This window comes from Dasypus novemcinctus, chromosome 18, assembly GCF_030445035.2.
Source record: "Dasypus novemcinctus isolate mDasNov1 chromosome 18, mDasNov1.1.hap2, whole genome shotgun sequence".
NCBI lineage: Eukaryota > Metazoa > Chordata > Mammalia > Cingulata > Dasypodidae > Dasypus > Dasypus novemcinctus.
The window spans coordinates 40,582,361-40,598,567 of NC_080690.1; the positions used below are offsets into that span (position 1 = coordinate 40,582,361).

Below are 16,207 nucleotides of genomic sequence, written 5' to 3' on the forward strand. Positions count from 1 at the left end.
CACATAGAAGGTCCCAGGTCCAATCTCAGGCCCCAGTACCTAACAAAAAAAGTCCATTCAACAACCATTCCAAACTCTTATGAATGAGGGTGGTTTGAAGCTGACTGACAAAGGGTATTCAAGGCACACTGTCCCTCACATTTAAATACACAAACACATCCCCCTCTGTGCCATTCCAACAACAGAAATACTCTCCCCTGCTAAAAAACAAACCCAGCACTTTTAGTGCAAGACCAATTTTTTAAAAAGAAGTCTTACTATAACCTCAAATTCCTTAATAAACATTTTAACTTTTAATCCAAAAACTAAGTGTTACCAGGCTTGACTCAAAGTTTATTTCATTAAAATGTGTTCTCCACATAACTATTTTGAAGTTAATTCATGGGTCTGGTTTTAATCAAGAGAGAAAAATTAGTGGGAAGCAAAGGCATTCCAGTCCGGAGTGTAACCTCAGAGGACTTCCAGCGTCTCATCTCCCTCCCCACTAGGCCTCCTTTCTACCCAGTAGGGGAGGCGGCCTATGGTTTCTCAGCTCCCCAGGGAATTGTGGAACTCAGCTAGCTTGGGGAGCCCATGCTCTAAAAGATTTTCTGAGCAGTTCTCAACCAGCCTTGCCCTGTTTCTGATTTCTTTGTTTTTTTTAATATGAATTGAGGGCCAATACCCTCTACAAAATGATTAAATCAGAATGTCTGAGGAGTGGGACCTAGTCATTTCCATTTTTTCCCCAGTTCCCAGGTGATCTAATGGGCAGCCAGGATTGAGAACCCTGCTTTCAAGTAGCTGGGTTAAAAGTTACCCTTAACACCATAATCTGCACGGCTGTAGGAAAAACTAGAGCGCTACAGGAGACGAAGTCAAACACCAATCTCTGGTTTCACTTAATATCATAGATTTAGACTGACAGGACCAGATTCTAGTGTTATACTAGGACCAATTCTAGAGTAAAGATAAAGTCACTAACTAGCTGTGGAACTTGGCAAAGTCATTTAGCCTGTGATTCAAGTTTATTAAAAAAATTAATTTGAAGTAAACCACCTCCGAAGATCCTTTGATCCTCAAATGCCATTGATACTATCATGTGGCTACATATCAGTCGAGTCAATAAGCAGAGTTGTCCTTAAATAAATGCAGAGTATCATCTGTAAATTCATCACATTCTTTCACACAAAATCCTACTCACACCATAAATCACACCACTAGAAATCCTAACTGAACATGAATGTGTTCTATCAGGACAAAAAATCCCCAAATAAGTTCAAATACATTTGAAATAAAAGAAAGTTTCTAAAAACTCCTTAAGCTTCACCCTTCCTGATAACCATTCTGATTTTTTAACCATATATTATTTTGAAGTCACATATAACACAGATAAGAGAATCATATATCATCAATACTTCTTTTTCATAAAGAAACCCATTAGTCCTGGGAAGGAGAAAAAAAAAAAGAGGGAAAGGATGAGACCCAAGCAGAACACCTGCTTCCCACATGGGAGGTCCCAGATTCAGTTCCCAGTACCTCCTTAAAAGAAAAAAAAAGAAAAAAACCAACTCAGGGGAGTCAATGTGGCTCAGTGGTTGAGCACCAGCTTCCCACATACAAGGTCCAGGGTTCAATTCCCAGCCCTTCACCCTGTACCTCAAAAAAAAAAAAAAAGAGGAGTCGCTACTTCAGTTTGACTCCCAAGGGAGCCAAACCTTCCTCGGCCAAGAAACTTATTCCTAGTTATCTTCTTGGAATCTTCCTTTATAAAAGCCATACTGCCCTTTTTTTTCATAGTTGCTACCATGCTAGCTACATGATTTTCATTTGTCAACAATGGTTTTTAAAATAAAAATTTGACTAAAGGAAATTGCTCGACAGATTGACTCCCAGTAAGAATCTTCCCTATAAAGGGGTAGGGACTGCATTAGCCTGAGGGCAGGAATGAGTGACACTAAGGTTAAAGAATATGAGCACAAGACGAACAAATAAAATTCAAGTTTAATTTCAAGGAAAAATAAAAGTGTTACTCTTGGTTGTTGAGTGAAAGAACTTCATCTTCCAAACAGAGATCATAGGTCATTAATCCATGGCAGTGTTCCTCAGCTACCACAAACTGAACAGAAGGCCAGGTATGGTACTTGTGAAGGGCTCCCTTGAGTTCACACCAGGGGAAAATTAACTTCCCTTTCCACACACCTGGATCCCACAGCCCGCTTCCGCTTCCGCTTCCTGTAGCCCACCATATTTCCCTTCGTTTAGGGACATCAGTTCATTAACACAGCCAATCTGGAACCACACCAAAAGTTTTGAGTTTACAGTGATACTCAAAAACAAAATCACTCACTGATCACTTCTAGAAGATCCTGACAAGCATTTATGCTGTTTTTCCTATAAGCACAGTACCCTCAGGATAACCAAAGAGCTAAGAAGGGAAAATTCCTCCTTTTAGAAGTGTTCCAGCTAAAAGCTGAAGATCAAAATAATTAGAATATCACAAGTCTACAATCCTAATAATAAACAAATACAGATAATGATCATTAATGGCTATTAATATTACAAAAATAAAGCCAGTCAGACATTCTATATCCTCTGAGAGAAGTACACATTACCACTCACAAAGTGTTTTTATTAAAATATAGACAGACAAGCCTCTAGACTTTTTTTTTTAAGATTTATTTTTTATTTATTCCTCCCCTCCCCGCAGTTGTCTGCTCTCTGTGTCCATGCACTGTGTGTTCTTCTGTGTCTGCTTGCATTCTTGTCAGCAGTACCAGGAATCTGTGTCTCTTTTTGTTGTGTTGTTTGGCTGCATCAGCTCTGTGTGTGTAGCGCTACTCCTGGGCAGGCTGCGCTTTTTTCACACAGGGCGGCTCTCCATGTGGGGTGCACTCCTTGTGCATGGGGCTCCCCTACATGGGGGATACCCCTGCATGGCATGGTATTCCTTGCATGCATCAGCACTGTGTGTAGGCCAGTTCACCACGCGGGTCAGGAGGCCCTGGGTTTGAACCCTGAACCTCCCATATGGTAGGCAGACTCTCAATCAGTTGAGCCAAATCTGCTTCCCACCTCTAGATCTAATAACAAATTTACAGAAAATATAGGGTACATGATGAACTGACACTGCGGGAATACGACGAGTAAAATCTAGAGAGTAGGAAAAACAACATGGTTTCTTCCACAAATAAATTAATAGGGGGGAAAATAGATGGTAAAGAAAGCTATACATTAAAAGATTTAAAAGGTATTTTAACTGGTAGCAGAGTAAGAATCTCATTTGGATTCTGATTTGAACAGACCATTTAGATAATTACAGGACAATCAGGGGAATAGCAACATTGGATATTTAAGGCTAGTAGGAAAACACTGTTTATTTGTTTAGGTATAATAATGGTATTGTGATTATGGTGGGGTTTTTTAAGTCTTATCTAGAGACATATACAGAAATATATATAGATAAAATGATGTGATACCTGGAATTTGCTTCAAAGCAATGTGTAGCAGTAATGGACTGAGGGGTGGGTAAAATAAGTCTGGCCATGAGTTGATAGCTGTTGAACCTGCATTATGAGTAAATGGAGGTTCATTATTTTACTTGCTCTACTTTCATATTCTGTTTGTAATTCTCCATAACAAAAAGACTTTAAAAATGAAATTGTTCTAAAATTTTTTGTGGTGATGAATGCACAACACTGTGATTAGATTGTATGGTATGTGAATATACCTCAATAAACCTGCTTTTAAAAAATAGAGTACTTTCTGATTTTAAAATTCCTTCAAGAGGTCAACCATCAGAATAGTTATTAAGCCCTGTTCACTATCATCTATCTCAATTCTGCTAAACACCAAATATTCAATCTGTCCCTTCAGAGCTTTTAATTTTAAAACAAAACAGTTTTTCCCGTCTAACCCTCCACAACCTAATCAATATTTTAAAAACCCAGCAGAAAGCTCTACCCTTCTGAAAGTTTGCTCTTCCCTCACTAGTCAAAAGCAACCTCTCCACCTTATATTAATACATTGCCAAACCAACTAGATCATAATTCCCTAGATGTCAAGGAATATGTTTCCCTATCTTTATTTCCTACTGAAAGCCTACCACAGCACTTTGCACACAGCATTGATTGTTCAACCAAAAATGCATAGATCAACGTTGTGATTATATAATTAATGCCACTGGATTGCACATTTTAAAATGATTAAAATGGCAAATTTTACGTTATATACGTTTTACCAAAGTAAGATTTTTTAAAAACCATGTGGATCGATTCTGGCCTGTTCAAAGATCAGATGCAAAATGAACAAGTGATATATCACCAAAAGTAAAGAATGTTTTCAAATTCTACAGGTCATAAAAAAATGGATTTGAAAATTGTGACAGATCCATACAACAGAATACTACTAAGCATTAAAAAGTAACAAAATGCTGATACACAGAACAATATGGATGAATTCCCAAAACATCATGGTAAAAAAATGAAGTCGGCACAAAAGACTATATATTAAATAATTCCATTTATATGAAATCCTAATAAAGACAAAAACAGTTGCTTGGGGTCAGGAATGAGGGAAGAGGACTAACTGTAAAAGAGCAAGAGGGGCAGAGTGGGTGTAGCGCAATGGTTTAGTGCTTGCCTGGCACATACGAGACCTGGCATGTTCAATCCCCAGTACCTTCTAATAAAAAAAAAAGGCATGAGGGTACTTTTTGGGGTGATGGAACTGTTCTGCATCTTGTTTTTGTATCTAGATTGTTGTGGTAGTTACACAACTATATACATTGGGCAAAAGTCATCTAATTGGACAATTAAAGTAGGTGAATTTTATTATATAAATTATACTTTAGTGAAACTTCCTAAAATCAAAAAATTAAAATTAAATATATTTATATTTGCAATAGGACCAACCACAGTTAAATAACTGTAAAGACCTCTTACAAATTAATTTTTAAAAGACAAACATCTCCAAAAGAAAAAATAGGCAAGGGAAGTAAGCAATTCAAAAAGAAAATAGGTAATGAATATGAAGATACATGCAGATTAAGTCCGTAAATTATTATTTTTCACCTATAAAACTGGCAAAAATGTTTTGTTTTGTACTGGTTTTATTTTTAATTATAATATTTAGCATTGGTGAAGGTTCAGAGAAAACTAAGACTCTCCTACATTTCTGAGGTAAGAGTGAACTGACAACTTGGCAAAAATCTTAAAAAATATGAAACTTCCCACATCTAAAAATTTTATCCTCAAGAAATAATCGATCTTTTAAACAAATGATAGGGGAACAACTGGATATTCACAAGCAAAAGAATGATGTTGGGCCCATACCTCATACCACATACAAAAATTAACTCAAACTTGATTATAGATACAAAATCCTCAACAAAATACTAGCCCAAATCCAACAGCACATTAAAAGAATTATACACCAAGATTTATCCCAGGTATGCAAGGTTGGGTCAACATAAGAAATTCAATTAATATAATAAACCATATTAATAGAACAAAGTGAAAAAAAAACACATAATCACCTCAATTGATGCAGAAAAGGCATTTTGACAAAATCCAGCACCCCTTCTTGATAAAAACATTTAGAAAACTAAAAATAAAGGAATGAAGTTCTGATACATTTGACAACATGGATGAACCTGACGACATTATGTTAAGTGAAAAAAGCCAGATACACAAAAGGGCAAACATTGTATGATCTCACTGATATGAAATAATTAGAATAAGCAAATTCTAAGACTTAGAAACTAGAAGAGGTTTAGAAACTAGAAGATTAGAAACTAGAGGTTTATCACGGGCCAGAGTAGTAATAGGTAACGGAAAGCTAATGCTTAATTGGAACACAGTTGTTGTTTGATGTGATGGAAAATTTTTGGTAGTGAATGGTGGTGAGGGCAGGACAACATGTGAATGTATTGAACTCCACTGAATTGTATGTTTGAATGTGGTTATAAGGGGGAAATTTTAGATTGTATGTATGTCATTAGAATAAGATTTTTTTAAAAAATAGGACTGTACAACACAGTGAACCCTAGTAACTATGCACTGTTACCAGAATAGTAGAAAATAAATTTTAAAAATTAACTTAAACCAGATCAAAGGCCTAAATATAAGAGCTAAAGCTATAAAACTCTTAGAAGAAAACATACGTGTAAATCTTTATGACCCTGGATTAGGCAATGCTTTCTTAGATATGACACCTAAAGCACAAGCAATGAAAGAATGACAAATTGGACTTTAGCAAATTAAAAAAATTTTTCCTTCAAAGGACACTATGAAGAAAGTAAAAAGACAACCTACAGAATAGGAGAAAATATCTGCATATCATCTTTTTGAAAAGAGTCCAAGATCCGAATATATAAACAACTCTTACAACACAAGAATAAAAAGACAATTCAATTTAAAAATGGTCAAAGGATTTGAACAGACATTTCTCCAAAGAAGATATACAAACAGCCAAAAAGCACAGGAAAAGATGCTCAGCATCACTAGTCATTAAAAAGCACAATGAGATACCATTTCATACCTACTAGGATAGCTACAATAAAAAAGATAACAACAAGTAATAACAAGGATATGGAGAAATGGTAACCTATACAATGCTGGCAGGAATGCAAAATGGAGTAGCCACTCTGGAAACATATGACCCAGCAATTCCACTCCTCGGTATATAACCAAGAGAATTAAAAACATATGTTCATACAAAAACTTGTACATCAATGTGTAGGCTGGGGCATTACTCAGTATATAAAATTACTGTAAAAAACCTCACCACCACCAATAACCAACCCTAACCACAGTACTTTTTACTTCCCAAAACACAGTCTAGCCAACAGAAAATAAAATTATACTCCATATAACAAAGAACAGGACTGCTGATTTTGAAATCAATTCAGCAGTTACACTTTTATGTTTTTAGAAAATTATTAAAGCTCAATTTCATTCTAAAACCTAGTTTCTAAGAAAAAGCAACATGTAAAGGAAATACTGCCAAGCAATTCAAGGACAAAACAAAGAAAAAGTTAAAATGATACCTCTAAATATAAAACCAAAGTAAAACTTGAAATGAAAAGGAAGGCCCTTTTAAATCACAATTTATTTAATGGAGATTTTTAGTTGAGAAAATTCTCAATACTGATAAAAATTTCTTAAAGTAAAAATTAAAGTTAAACTTAGATGAGATTATAAGATGGTTAATATGATAAAAGCATGATGAGCTATCACAACACATATTAGAACAGATAAAATATAAAAAAATTAAGTTAATAACAAATGCCAGCAAGGATGCAGAAAACCTGAAGCACTCATACATTGCTAGTTGGAATGTAATGTGGTATTAGGCACTCAGGAAAATGCTTATCAGTTTCTTTTAAAACTAAACATGCACTTACCATATGAAACAGCAGCTCTGGAAATTTCTCTCAGAAAAATGAAAGTTTATATTCATATAAAAATGTGCACATGAATGTTTACAGCATTTTTGTTTGTAATTGGAAACAACCTGAATGTCCTCCAAAATAGGTAAATGGTTAAACTGTGGAATACCCATACCAAGGAATACTACTCAGCAATGAAAATGAATGAGCTACTGGTAATAAACAACTCAGATGGATCTCAAAGGAATTATTAATATGATGAGAGAAAAAAGGCCATCTCAAAGTTACACACTATGTGATTCCATTTACACAACATTCTCAGGACAAAATTACAGAGGTGGACAACAGATTAGTGGTTGTTAGGGATTAGGGACGTAGGTGTTAGGGTTGGACTATAAAGGGATCTTTGAGGTGATGGAATAATTCTGTATCTTGATTATGGTTATACAAATCCACACGTATTAAAAATACACAGAACTAAACATACACACACAAAGTACATGTAAAATTGGTGAAATTTGAACTAGGCTGTGGATTTTAACAATGCCAACTTCCTGGTTTTGATATTAAACTATAGTTATGTAAGATGTTACCATTGGGAGAAACTGGGTGAAGCATTCATGGGGCCACTCTGCACTATTTTTTGCAACTCTGTACTATTTTTTGCAACTCCCTGTGAATCTATATTTCAAAATAAAGAGTTAAGTGAAAAAAAAAATTAGATGGGGCTACGTATAAAAAGGTTAATATGAGAACAAGGATGGCACTTGGAACAGGGTAACAGAGCTCCCATTTTAGTGAGTACTTTTATTAAGTTAACTAATTTGAAAACACAGGCTTCTGCACTAAATATATACTGTACATATATTTCAGCAGAAAATATGACTTGAGTTAGAATTCCTGGGTTTGGTTACCAGACACTACATGAAATTTCTTTGTGCATATGGCAATATTTTTTTCAGATCTGAAATTGTTCAAGCAAATAAGGAACCAGTACATAACATAAACAGCTCCAAATGCAGTTTTTCCCAAAATCTTTAACTCAAATTTCCATGTGTCCCAAAACCCTCAGTATACAACAGTCTCTTACATCATTAAATAGCTTTTGGGATGAAAATAAATGTACCACCTGCTGTTTGGTTCCAAATTAATGAAAAGTCTATCTGAAATTAATTCTGTGTAACCTTAAAAATGGTAAAAAAAAAAAAAATTTTTTTTTTGAAGCCTTATGGTGTTCTGCAGCAGCTGAGTCCCTAGGAAATATTCTGAGGGATGGAAAGAACATTCTACTTGCCGTCCTCCGAATTCCTCAAGCAGGCTCTGAGCTGTCCAGCCAGCTCTGCAGGAAAGAGCAAAGAGAGGAGTCTCAGACCAGCTGCTGGGATCTGGTCCCTAATAATTCAAAAAATATCCTCTCTGGCCTGTAGCCCCCTCAAGATTACTCTACACCTTCGTGTGTATGAGTGATTAACACAGCTCTCTAGCGTCGTGGGTGTGATCCTGAAATAGTTTCCCCCACTACATGCTACTCAAATGGATTCAACAGAAGAGAGAATGGAAAGCTGTGTGAAATCATACCATGGCTTGCTTTTCTACTTTTCCACAGAAAAAGTGATTTCAATTTTTCTCAGCTTCAGAAGGTATAAGAAAACCTAACCAGTGCTGTCGTGTCTACACCATTCCTGTGATATACAGGTTGTCTGAGAACCAACAAATAAGTAAATCATCTGACCAGTCCAGTATCAGCAAGGGAGCCCTTGAATTCTCTTCCCATGGACCCTTCTGGACTCCTAATATTTATTTATTGCTTCCAGTTTTATGAAAATTGAGATGTAAGGACATCTACCACACCAGGACCAGAATTTTCCTACAGCACCCTCTCCCCATCCCCACCTCCAACTTAAGATTTTTCCATTGCCCCTTTCCCATCTTTCCTTTCCAGCAATATATACTAAATCTTTTGTGTGAACACAGGGTACACTCCAAAAAGCTCTATTCACCCACTGCTTCCTTTTGCTTTTCAATAGCTAAAAATGTAATGAGAGTTGAAAAAGATTGCACAGGATGATTCTGACAAAGACAATGTCACAAATTTTGGATAAAAGATCCAATTGTGACATGGAAGTAACTTTGTTGGACACAGCATATTAGATTTAGGGAGATGTTCAAGTATGAATTACACTAACCTAACGTCTTCTTAAAAGCACATTTCAGTAACCAAATGCAGTACAATTCAATAACCTGAAGGTCCCAGGTGACTAAAGAATTACTGAGGGTTACATTTGCAAAAGCACAGAAATTAAAGTCAGTACAAGTACTTGGAATAAGGCCTCAAAGTCTTTCATACTTGACCTATGAAAATCTCCCTGATCACTTTGGAGCCCAGTAGTAACACCAATTCCATCGATCACATTGTGTGAAAATAAGTAGAAAGAAATAAACCATACGCCCATGCTGAAGAAAAGCATCAGCATCTTGGGAGTACTGTGATATACTGAACAATGGACACCAGGTAACTGAACACAGGTAGGCCACCGCCCTGCTGCGGTAAAAGAGTACATCTCAGCTCCCAAATTTCAACTCCCCACTAGACATTTCCACTTAAACATCTGCCTTTATCTTCTGCCCCAAGCCAGCGGCCCTCTAAACCTAATTTTCAATAATAACACCAACAATTCTCCAGTCGCTCAACTTCAAGCTGTAGTGTGATTATTAAATCCACGAAGGGAACCAGAATCCTTACCTGTAAAACCTAACATTCACTCTTCCTTCCCCATCCCCGCTCCCACCATCCTGGTTCAAGAAATTATTACATAAACCCAAGAGCCTCAAGGAGGTCTTCCTGATGTCCCACTGCCAAATTCATACTCCAAAACATTATTATGATTTTTAAAAATATACAGATCTGGCAGTGGAGCCAACACAAACATCCTCCTCATGGGCTGAGAGAGACACCAAGAACCTTCCACAGGAAGTTTCTGGACACCAGGGCTCACGACTAAGGGCTGTAAATCAATACAAGTTCCCTGTGTTAACTACATTTGTTTCTCCTTTCTTTCTCCATGGTGACCAACAATTAAATCCTTGAAAAGAAAAGAGTTTATGGCTCTTTTCTCCGACAGTCAGAAAGACCTGGGCAGACTGCAATCTACAACATGGTGAAGGAAGGAGGGAAAGAGGGAGAGAGGGAGGGAGAGTGAGAGGGAAAAAGGGAGAGAGGAAGAAAAGGTGGGAGGGAGGGAGGGAGGGAGGCTGAATCCCTAGGCAGTGGCTACAAGGGGAAGAAGTGAGATGGTAAATGCAGAGGAGTTTAATTTTGAAAGATGATTATGGAGACTTCAAGATGAAATCCAAATAACTAACTCTACATTAAAGAAAGAAATTTCCATCTAGCTGGTAAGAGAGCACATGTGTGTGTGTACAAAATTGGAAAATTAAAAAACATAAGCTAGCTATACCAAATACCTGATGCAAGTGCTTCAAGAGTTCAGACGAAAAACCAAAAAATAAACTGGGCAGGAAGGGGTCAGGATTTTAAACTGGATCTCAAAGGAGTGTTCAGGGAATTAGTCAACCAGATGGCTTAAGCAGAGAATACTGAGAGAATAAGAGAGAAATGTGAGAGGGAATACGTATATTGCTGTCCTACAGTTCTAATCTACTTTTTGTCTCCTTCTCCTGTATGGACTGTCATTCAGAGGTCAGGGAACACAGCAATTTGCTACCTATTAGTTAAATGTCAGTCATATCCTAAGAGCTCAGGAAATGTTAATAACAGTTTCATGATATTCAATCTCAGAATAACATAATGTTGAGGTGCATGCTGAGCTCAGATTTTTAAAAATACCTGTATTAAAAAATAGCAAAACTTCTTGAAAAGTTAAGAAATAAGGATCCATAATCAAAACAAAAATTGTTAAGCAGAACTTTACTCTAGGAACTGTTTAATATATTTTTCAAAATTAGACGGTCTCAGCTGGAAGTTTTAAAATTTTAAAGTTGACATTCTCTAAAGAAGGCAAGAGAAAGGAAAGTAATGGAGTGATAAGCAGTTTTAAAACAGGTTTACACTCAGTTTTTAAACAGTAATCCCTGAAGGAAATGAAAATTCCTCTCCTTAATCCCTTTGAGGGCAATATAATATTTAAATCAGAAACAAATACATTTTGCTTCTACATGAAGCTCAAGTGTGAGCCTTTACTCTTCCAGCAAGAGGCAACATATACAAAGAGGCTTCAGTAAGATGCAATTAGGGAACTTCAAGGTTTTAGTTGACAGTGATTACTTAACTGAAGCTTGTTCCTGTGAAATGAAACTACCAGAACCCCTCAATATCAATTTATTTGTCAGTAAACCACAGATTTACACTCTGACTTGGAAATGCTAACAGGGTAGAACCACAAGCGTTTCATTAAAACGTGATGACCATGGAGAGCGCCCTCCAAGCATAAGAAACAGAGGAGAAAGGGTTCCCTCTGGAAAGTGAAAGCAGGTTTGACATGGTCCCCAGCGCCAGTCTTAAAATGTTTGACTGCAATTTCCAAAAAAGGTGGGAGTTGTAATAGTAGCATATAGTAGACACCAACTCACTAGAAGCAGATGGAACCCACCAACTCATTTTAGCCAAATCTTCAAAAAGATACACATAGAGCAGAGTCTCTCCTTGCCAAAACAGGGTTTATCTGAATGGGAGAATCTAAAAAGAAAAGATTGCACAGGCGATTTCATTTGCCTAATATAGACCCCTATGTAAAACAGGATCTGAAAAATGAAAAGCAATTTGAAAGGTCATTCTCCACACGCAAAACTAAACACACACCGCCCCCCCAAAAAAAAAAAAAAAAACACAACCACGGTCCTTAAGCTTTCTCTTATAAAAGAAAAAGTAACCTATTCTGGCACAGGGGCTCTTCCAGAGGGAAACCTAGCTGTAAACCTTCCCTGCTTATGTACATAATTCACTAGGGGTCAGGTAAGATTCCATTTGGTAAGAGCTGAGAGAAAGTCACTAGTGGTGCAACATTCACTCGTTGGCATAAAGTTACCCCCTAGAATGAAAAACACTGGCTGTCCCTGCTGGGATGACAACTTTGTACAGTGAGAAGCGGGGAACCGGACCATGAACACCTCCTGGAAAGTTCTATCAGGCTCCTCAGAAGAGCTCACCACCTCCACCAGCCTAAGCTTGGCTGTCACCCCACTCCTCCCTCCCCACAGACCAGGCACCCTTATACCAGAATTAAAGTAAAAATAAATATAGAAATAAATAAGTGGGCCAAGGGGGCAAAAGCAGGCAGTGCCTTCCAGGGCTGATATGATTCCTGTTCGGATAGGGGGAGGGGGAGGAGCATTCTGGAGGTTTCCATTCTTGGCACGGGAAGCACCTCCAACCTCTAGGTCCCCTACTATCAAAAGACGCTAAGATGCGTATATTCTCAGCGAAGGAACAAGGCGCCGGTGCTAAGCGAGCTCATCTTGGCATGCGATGACGGGGAGGAAAGTGTGGACGGCTGGAGAGGGGCTCCGGGGAAGGTGTGCTTGACTAAGGGGGATGGGAGAAAAGTGTGGCTGCAAGGGGGAGGGAAGGTCCGGGGAAGGTGTGGATGGTGAAGTGGGGGGGGGGAAGGTGTGAATGACTAAGGGAGGTGGGGGAGGGTGTGGAAGGCTGAGGGGGTATCCAGAAAAGGAGTGGATGCCGAAGGACGGTGGGCGCAAAGGTGATGGCTGGGGGACCGCCATCAGCCCCCGCTGGAGCAGCAGCGAGGCCGGGCCCGGGCTGGTGCCCTCGCCCCGGCTCCCCGCCAATCCCCTCTCTGTGGGCGTGTGCCCGCTGCGCGTGTACAGGGGCCAGGCCGCCAGGCCGCAGGGCCACCACTCACCCCACGACTCCCTGGTTGTAGTTCCTCCGCTTCCACGGGGTCCCGCTGTACGCGCCGCCGCCGCCGTCGGTCCGGCCGCCCCCCGAGGCCCGCCCTCCGCTGGGCTGCAGCAGGCTGTAGTTGAGTCCGTAAGTGCTGGCCTTGTTGTCGCGCTTCCTCTTGTTGCTGCTGCCCGAGGCCGGGTCGGCGGGCTCCGCGGCCGGGGCGGTGGCCGAGGAGTGCGGGGACGAGGACACGGAGGGGGAGGAGGACGCGGAGGGGCCCGCGGCCGCCCGGCGGGCCCAGGCCGCGGGCTGGTGGTGGTTGTTGTTGTTGTTGGTCGTCTCCAGGGGCAGGAAGTCCCGCTGCTCCGCGGGCAGCGCGTGGCCGCCCAGCAGGCGCTCCCCGGAGCGGTACATGCCGGCCGGGGCCGCGCCGCCGGGGCTGCCGGTGCTGCTGCCGCTCCCGCCGGTGGCCGTGCTGCTGCCGCCGCCGCCGCCGCCGCTCGCGCCGCCGCTGCTGTGACAGTGGTGGTTGAAGTAGAGGTTCCTCAGCCCCTGGGTCGTCTCCCAGATCTGCATCCACAGACTGTTGGACGGTCCGAGCTGCTCTGGCTGGAACCAGGCGATCCTCGGATCCATCAAACGGCGGCGGCCGCTGCCCCCGCCCCACCCGGCCGCCCGCAGGGCCGCCGCCGCCGCCGCCGCCTCAGGCGCACGCCCGGCCTCGGCTGCTGCTGCCGCTGCTGCTGCCGCTGCTGCTCCCGGCCCGGCGCGGGCGGCGCGGTAGCGCAGGGAGCCCGGCCTGCGCCGGCGGCGTCGCTCCCGCCCTCGGGGGCTCCGCGGACCCTCCCCCCCTCCCTCCGCCCCTCCGCCGAGCCCCTGTCACCGGGGTCCCCGTGCAAATGGCGGCGGCGGCAGCGGCGGATCCGAAGAAGGGCGAGCGGCGGCAGCGGCGGCGGCGGCGGCGGGGGGACGCGCCTGCTCCGTAGCGTCCTAGCTCCTCCGGCTCCGGGGCGGGGCCTCCGCCGGCTCCGCCCCGCTCGCTTCGCCCCGCCCCGCCCCGCCCTCCCGCGCTCGCCCCGCCCCCGGCGCGCCGCGTCGCCCCCGCCACCCCCGGCAGCCGCGCCGTGCGTCACAGAGGCCGCGGCGCGGCGCGGCGAGGGCCGCAACTGCTCGGCCCAACCGTTCCTGCGCCGCGGGGGAGGGGTTCGCACCTGGGGCGCACTTACCTGGGCGTCCGGGCGCCTCCGACGCGCGCGCTGCCGCTCGGCCTTGGCTTCCCGGGCCGTGCGGTAGAGGCCGGAAGCGAGACGCGCCGGGTCTGCGAGGGGAATGGGTTGGAGGAGGAGCCGCCCCGCCCATTGACCCCTCCCCCCGCCCCGCGTCCTCCGGCGGTCCTTTCGGCTCGCTCAACCGGTCCCCAGTTCTCGGCTCCGGCCTTTTTCGTGAAACACGTCCGACTGGGGTTACCCGGTTTTGATGGTGAACGTGGGGGACACACCCCCAGAGGAAAGAAAATGCGCCACCCCCTACGCGAGCATGTGCGCTCACACCGTACCTGAGCGCAGACTGCTCTGGTTGCACCGCGGCCGGCGCCGCCTAGCCCTCCCACGTCTCGCACACTTCTGCGGGGCGCTACTGCGCCTAGGCCGGCGTGGGAGAGACGCAGACCTTGGCATAAGGTATTCGTTCCCTGGCTTGCGAACCCTGCGTCCACCTGCCCAGCCGGACGCGCATCTTCCTTCCCGCGTGGAGGATGCCCCCCGCGTGTGTAAGCCATGGGCTCAAAACCCACAGGCACGCACAGAACAGACATGCTGTACAAGCCGCTCACCATGTAAGGAAACCTCGCTTGCCCTAAGGTGAAGCAGCAACCTTGAAAGCCCTCCTTAGTTCCGAAATGCCTTTAAGAAAACCCAAAACCTCTTAAGCCCAAAATGAGGACCGTATTGTTGGCATCAGTAGATGTTTTCCAAAAGGTGATTATTTGCAAATCTTTCCAATCCCTGAGGTTAAAAAAAAAGGAAGGGAAATTTTTAAATATTTTATTAAATCATCAAAGAAAAGAATAAGCGAATGCATTTCATGCGTGCTCTTTAATGTTGGTCTAAAATCCAGAACGAGTCCCTGAAGGGTTTTTGGTCTTCGATTTTGGGAGCTCAATATCCTGCAAAAAAATTTTTTTTTTTGGTCAAAGATGAAAAATATTTATCAAAGAACGGAATCATCGCTCTACCTATTGTCTTGCCGAGAGGATAGCATGGACATAAACAAGGAAAACAAACCCTTCAGAATTTCGGTTCATTCTTTTTTGTTGCTGCTTTACTACAAACCAGTGTTTAGAGTTTTCTCAGAATGAAATTTGCTGTATACTAAGAAGTATCCTGGAAAATAAGTAGGGGTATTTTTTATGCTAGTCACAGATAAATTAAGCAAAAATTTAAAGAAAAATGTTTAGAAATAGGTTTCTTTTGACTTCAATTTAAAAAAAAAAAAACATTTAAGCAAGAAAATGGAAAGCACACACAAAAAGTTAAAAACCATCAAGATCCCACCATCCAGAAATACCTACTGTGAAGACTTTATTAAACTTGCAAAAATCTCTCCATCCAAATATACATATTGAGATACAGGGGTAGGTTCAATCTTTTAAAATATTGCTTCAGGTGTTCAAAAACACATTAAATGCCATGAATATCTAAAAATATTTTAAAGTATTCAAAATTAGTAACAGTACATGCCAGAAATTAACATTTGTTATATCTGAGTCCTCGTTTCTTCAGGAAAACCTTCGGCACTACTAAAGTATTGGTAAAATGTTCAAATGAGTTAATATACATAAAAGTACTTTGTAAACTGAATAAGACTGAAAGGCAATGCATTACTGTTCTTTTTCACAGTCAGGGAATGCTAGTTGTTTGCCCTAGCATCCATGTTTCAAGGCATCATTCAGTAACTCTTGATTGAACGTCTATCAT

At 41.9% G+C, this 16,207-nt stretch overlaps 1 protein-coding gene across 1 annotated transcript in view; it reads right to left on the reverse strand.

The window, feature by feature from the left end:
- The window catches only part of TENT4B (terminal nucleotidyltransferase 4B), a 54,705-nt gene extending 40,793 nt beyond the window's left edge, over positions 1-13,912 (reverse strand). Inside the window, exon 1 of the mRNA XM_058280043.2 lies at positions 13,249-13,912. Within this exon, the coding sequence (XP_058136026.1) occupies positions 13,249-13,868 (620 nt within the window). The 5' untranslated portion in view covers positions 13,869-13,912. The remainder of the gene's footprint in view (positions 1-13,248) is intronic.
- Positions 13,913-16,207: the final 2,295 nt, after the last annotated feature.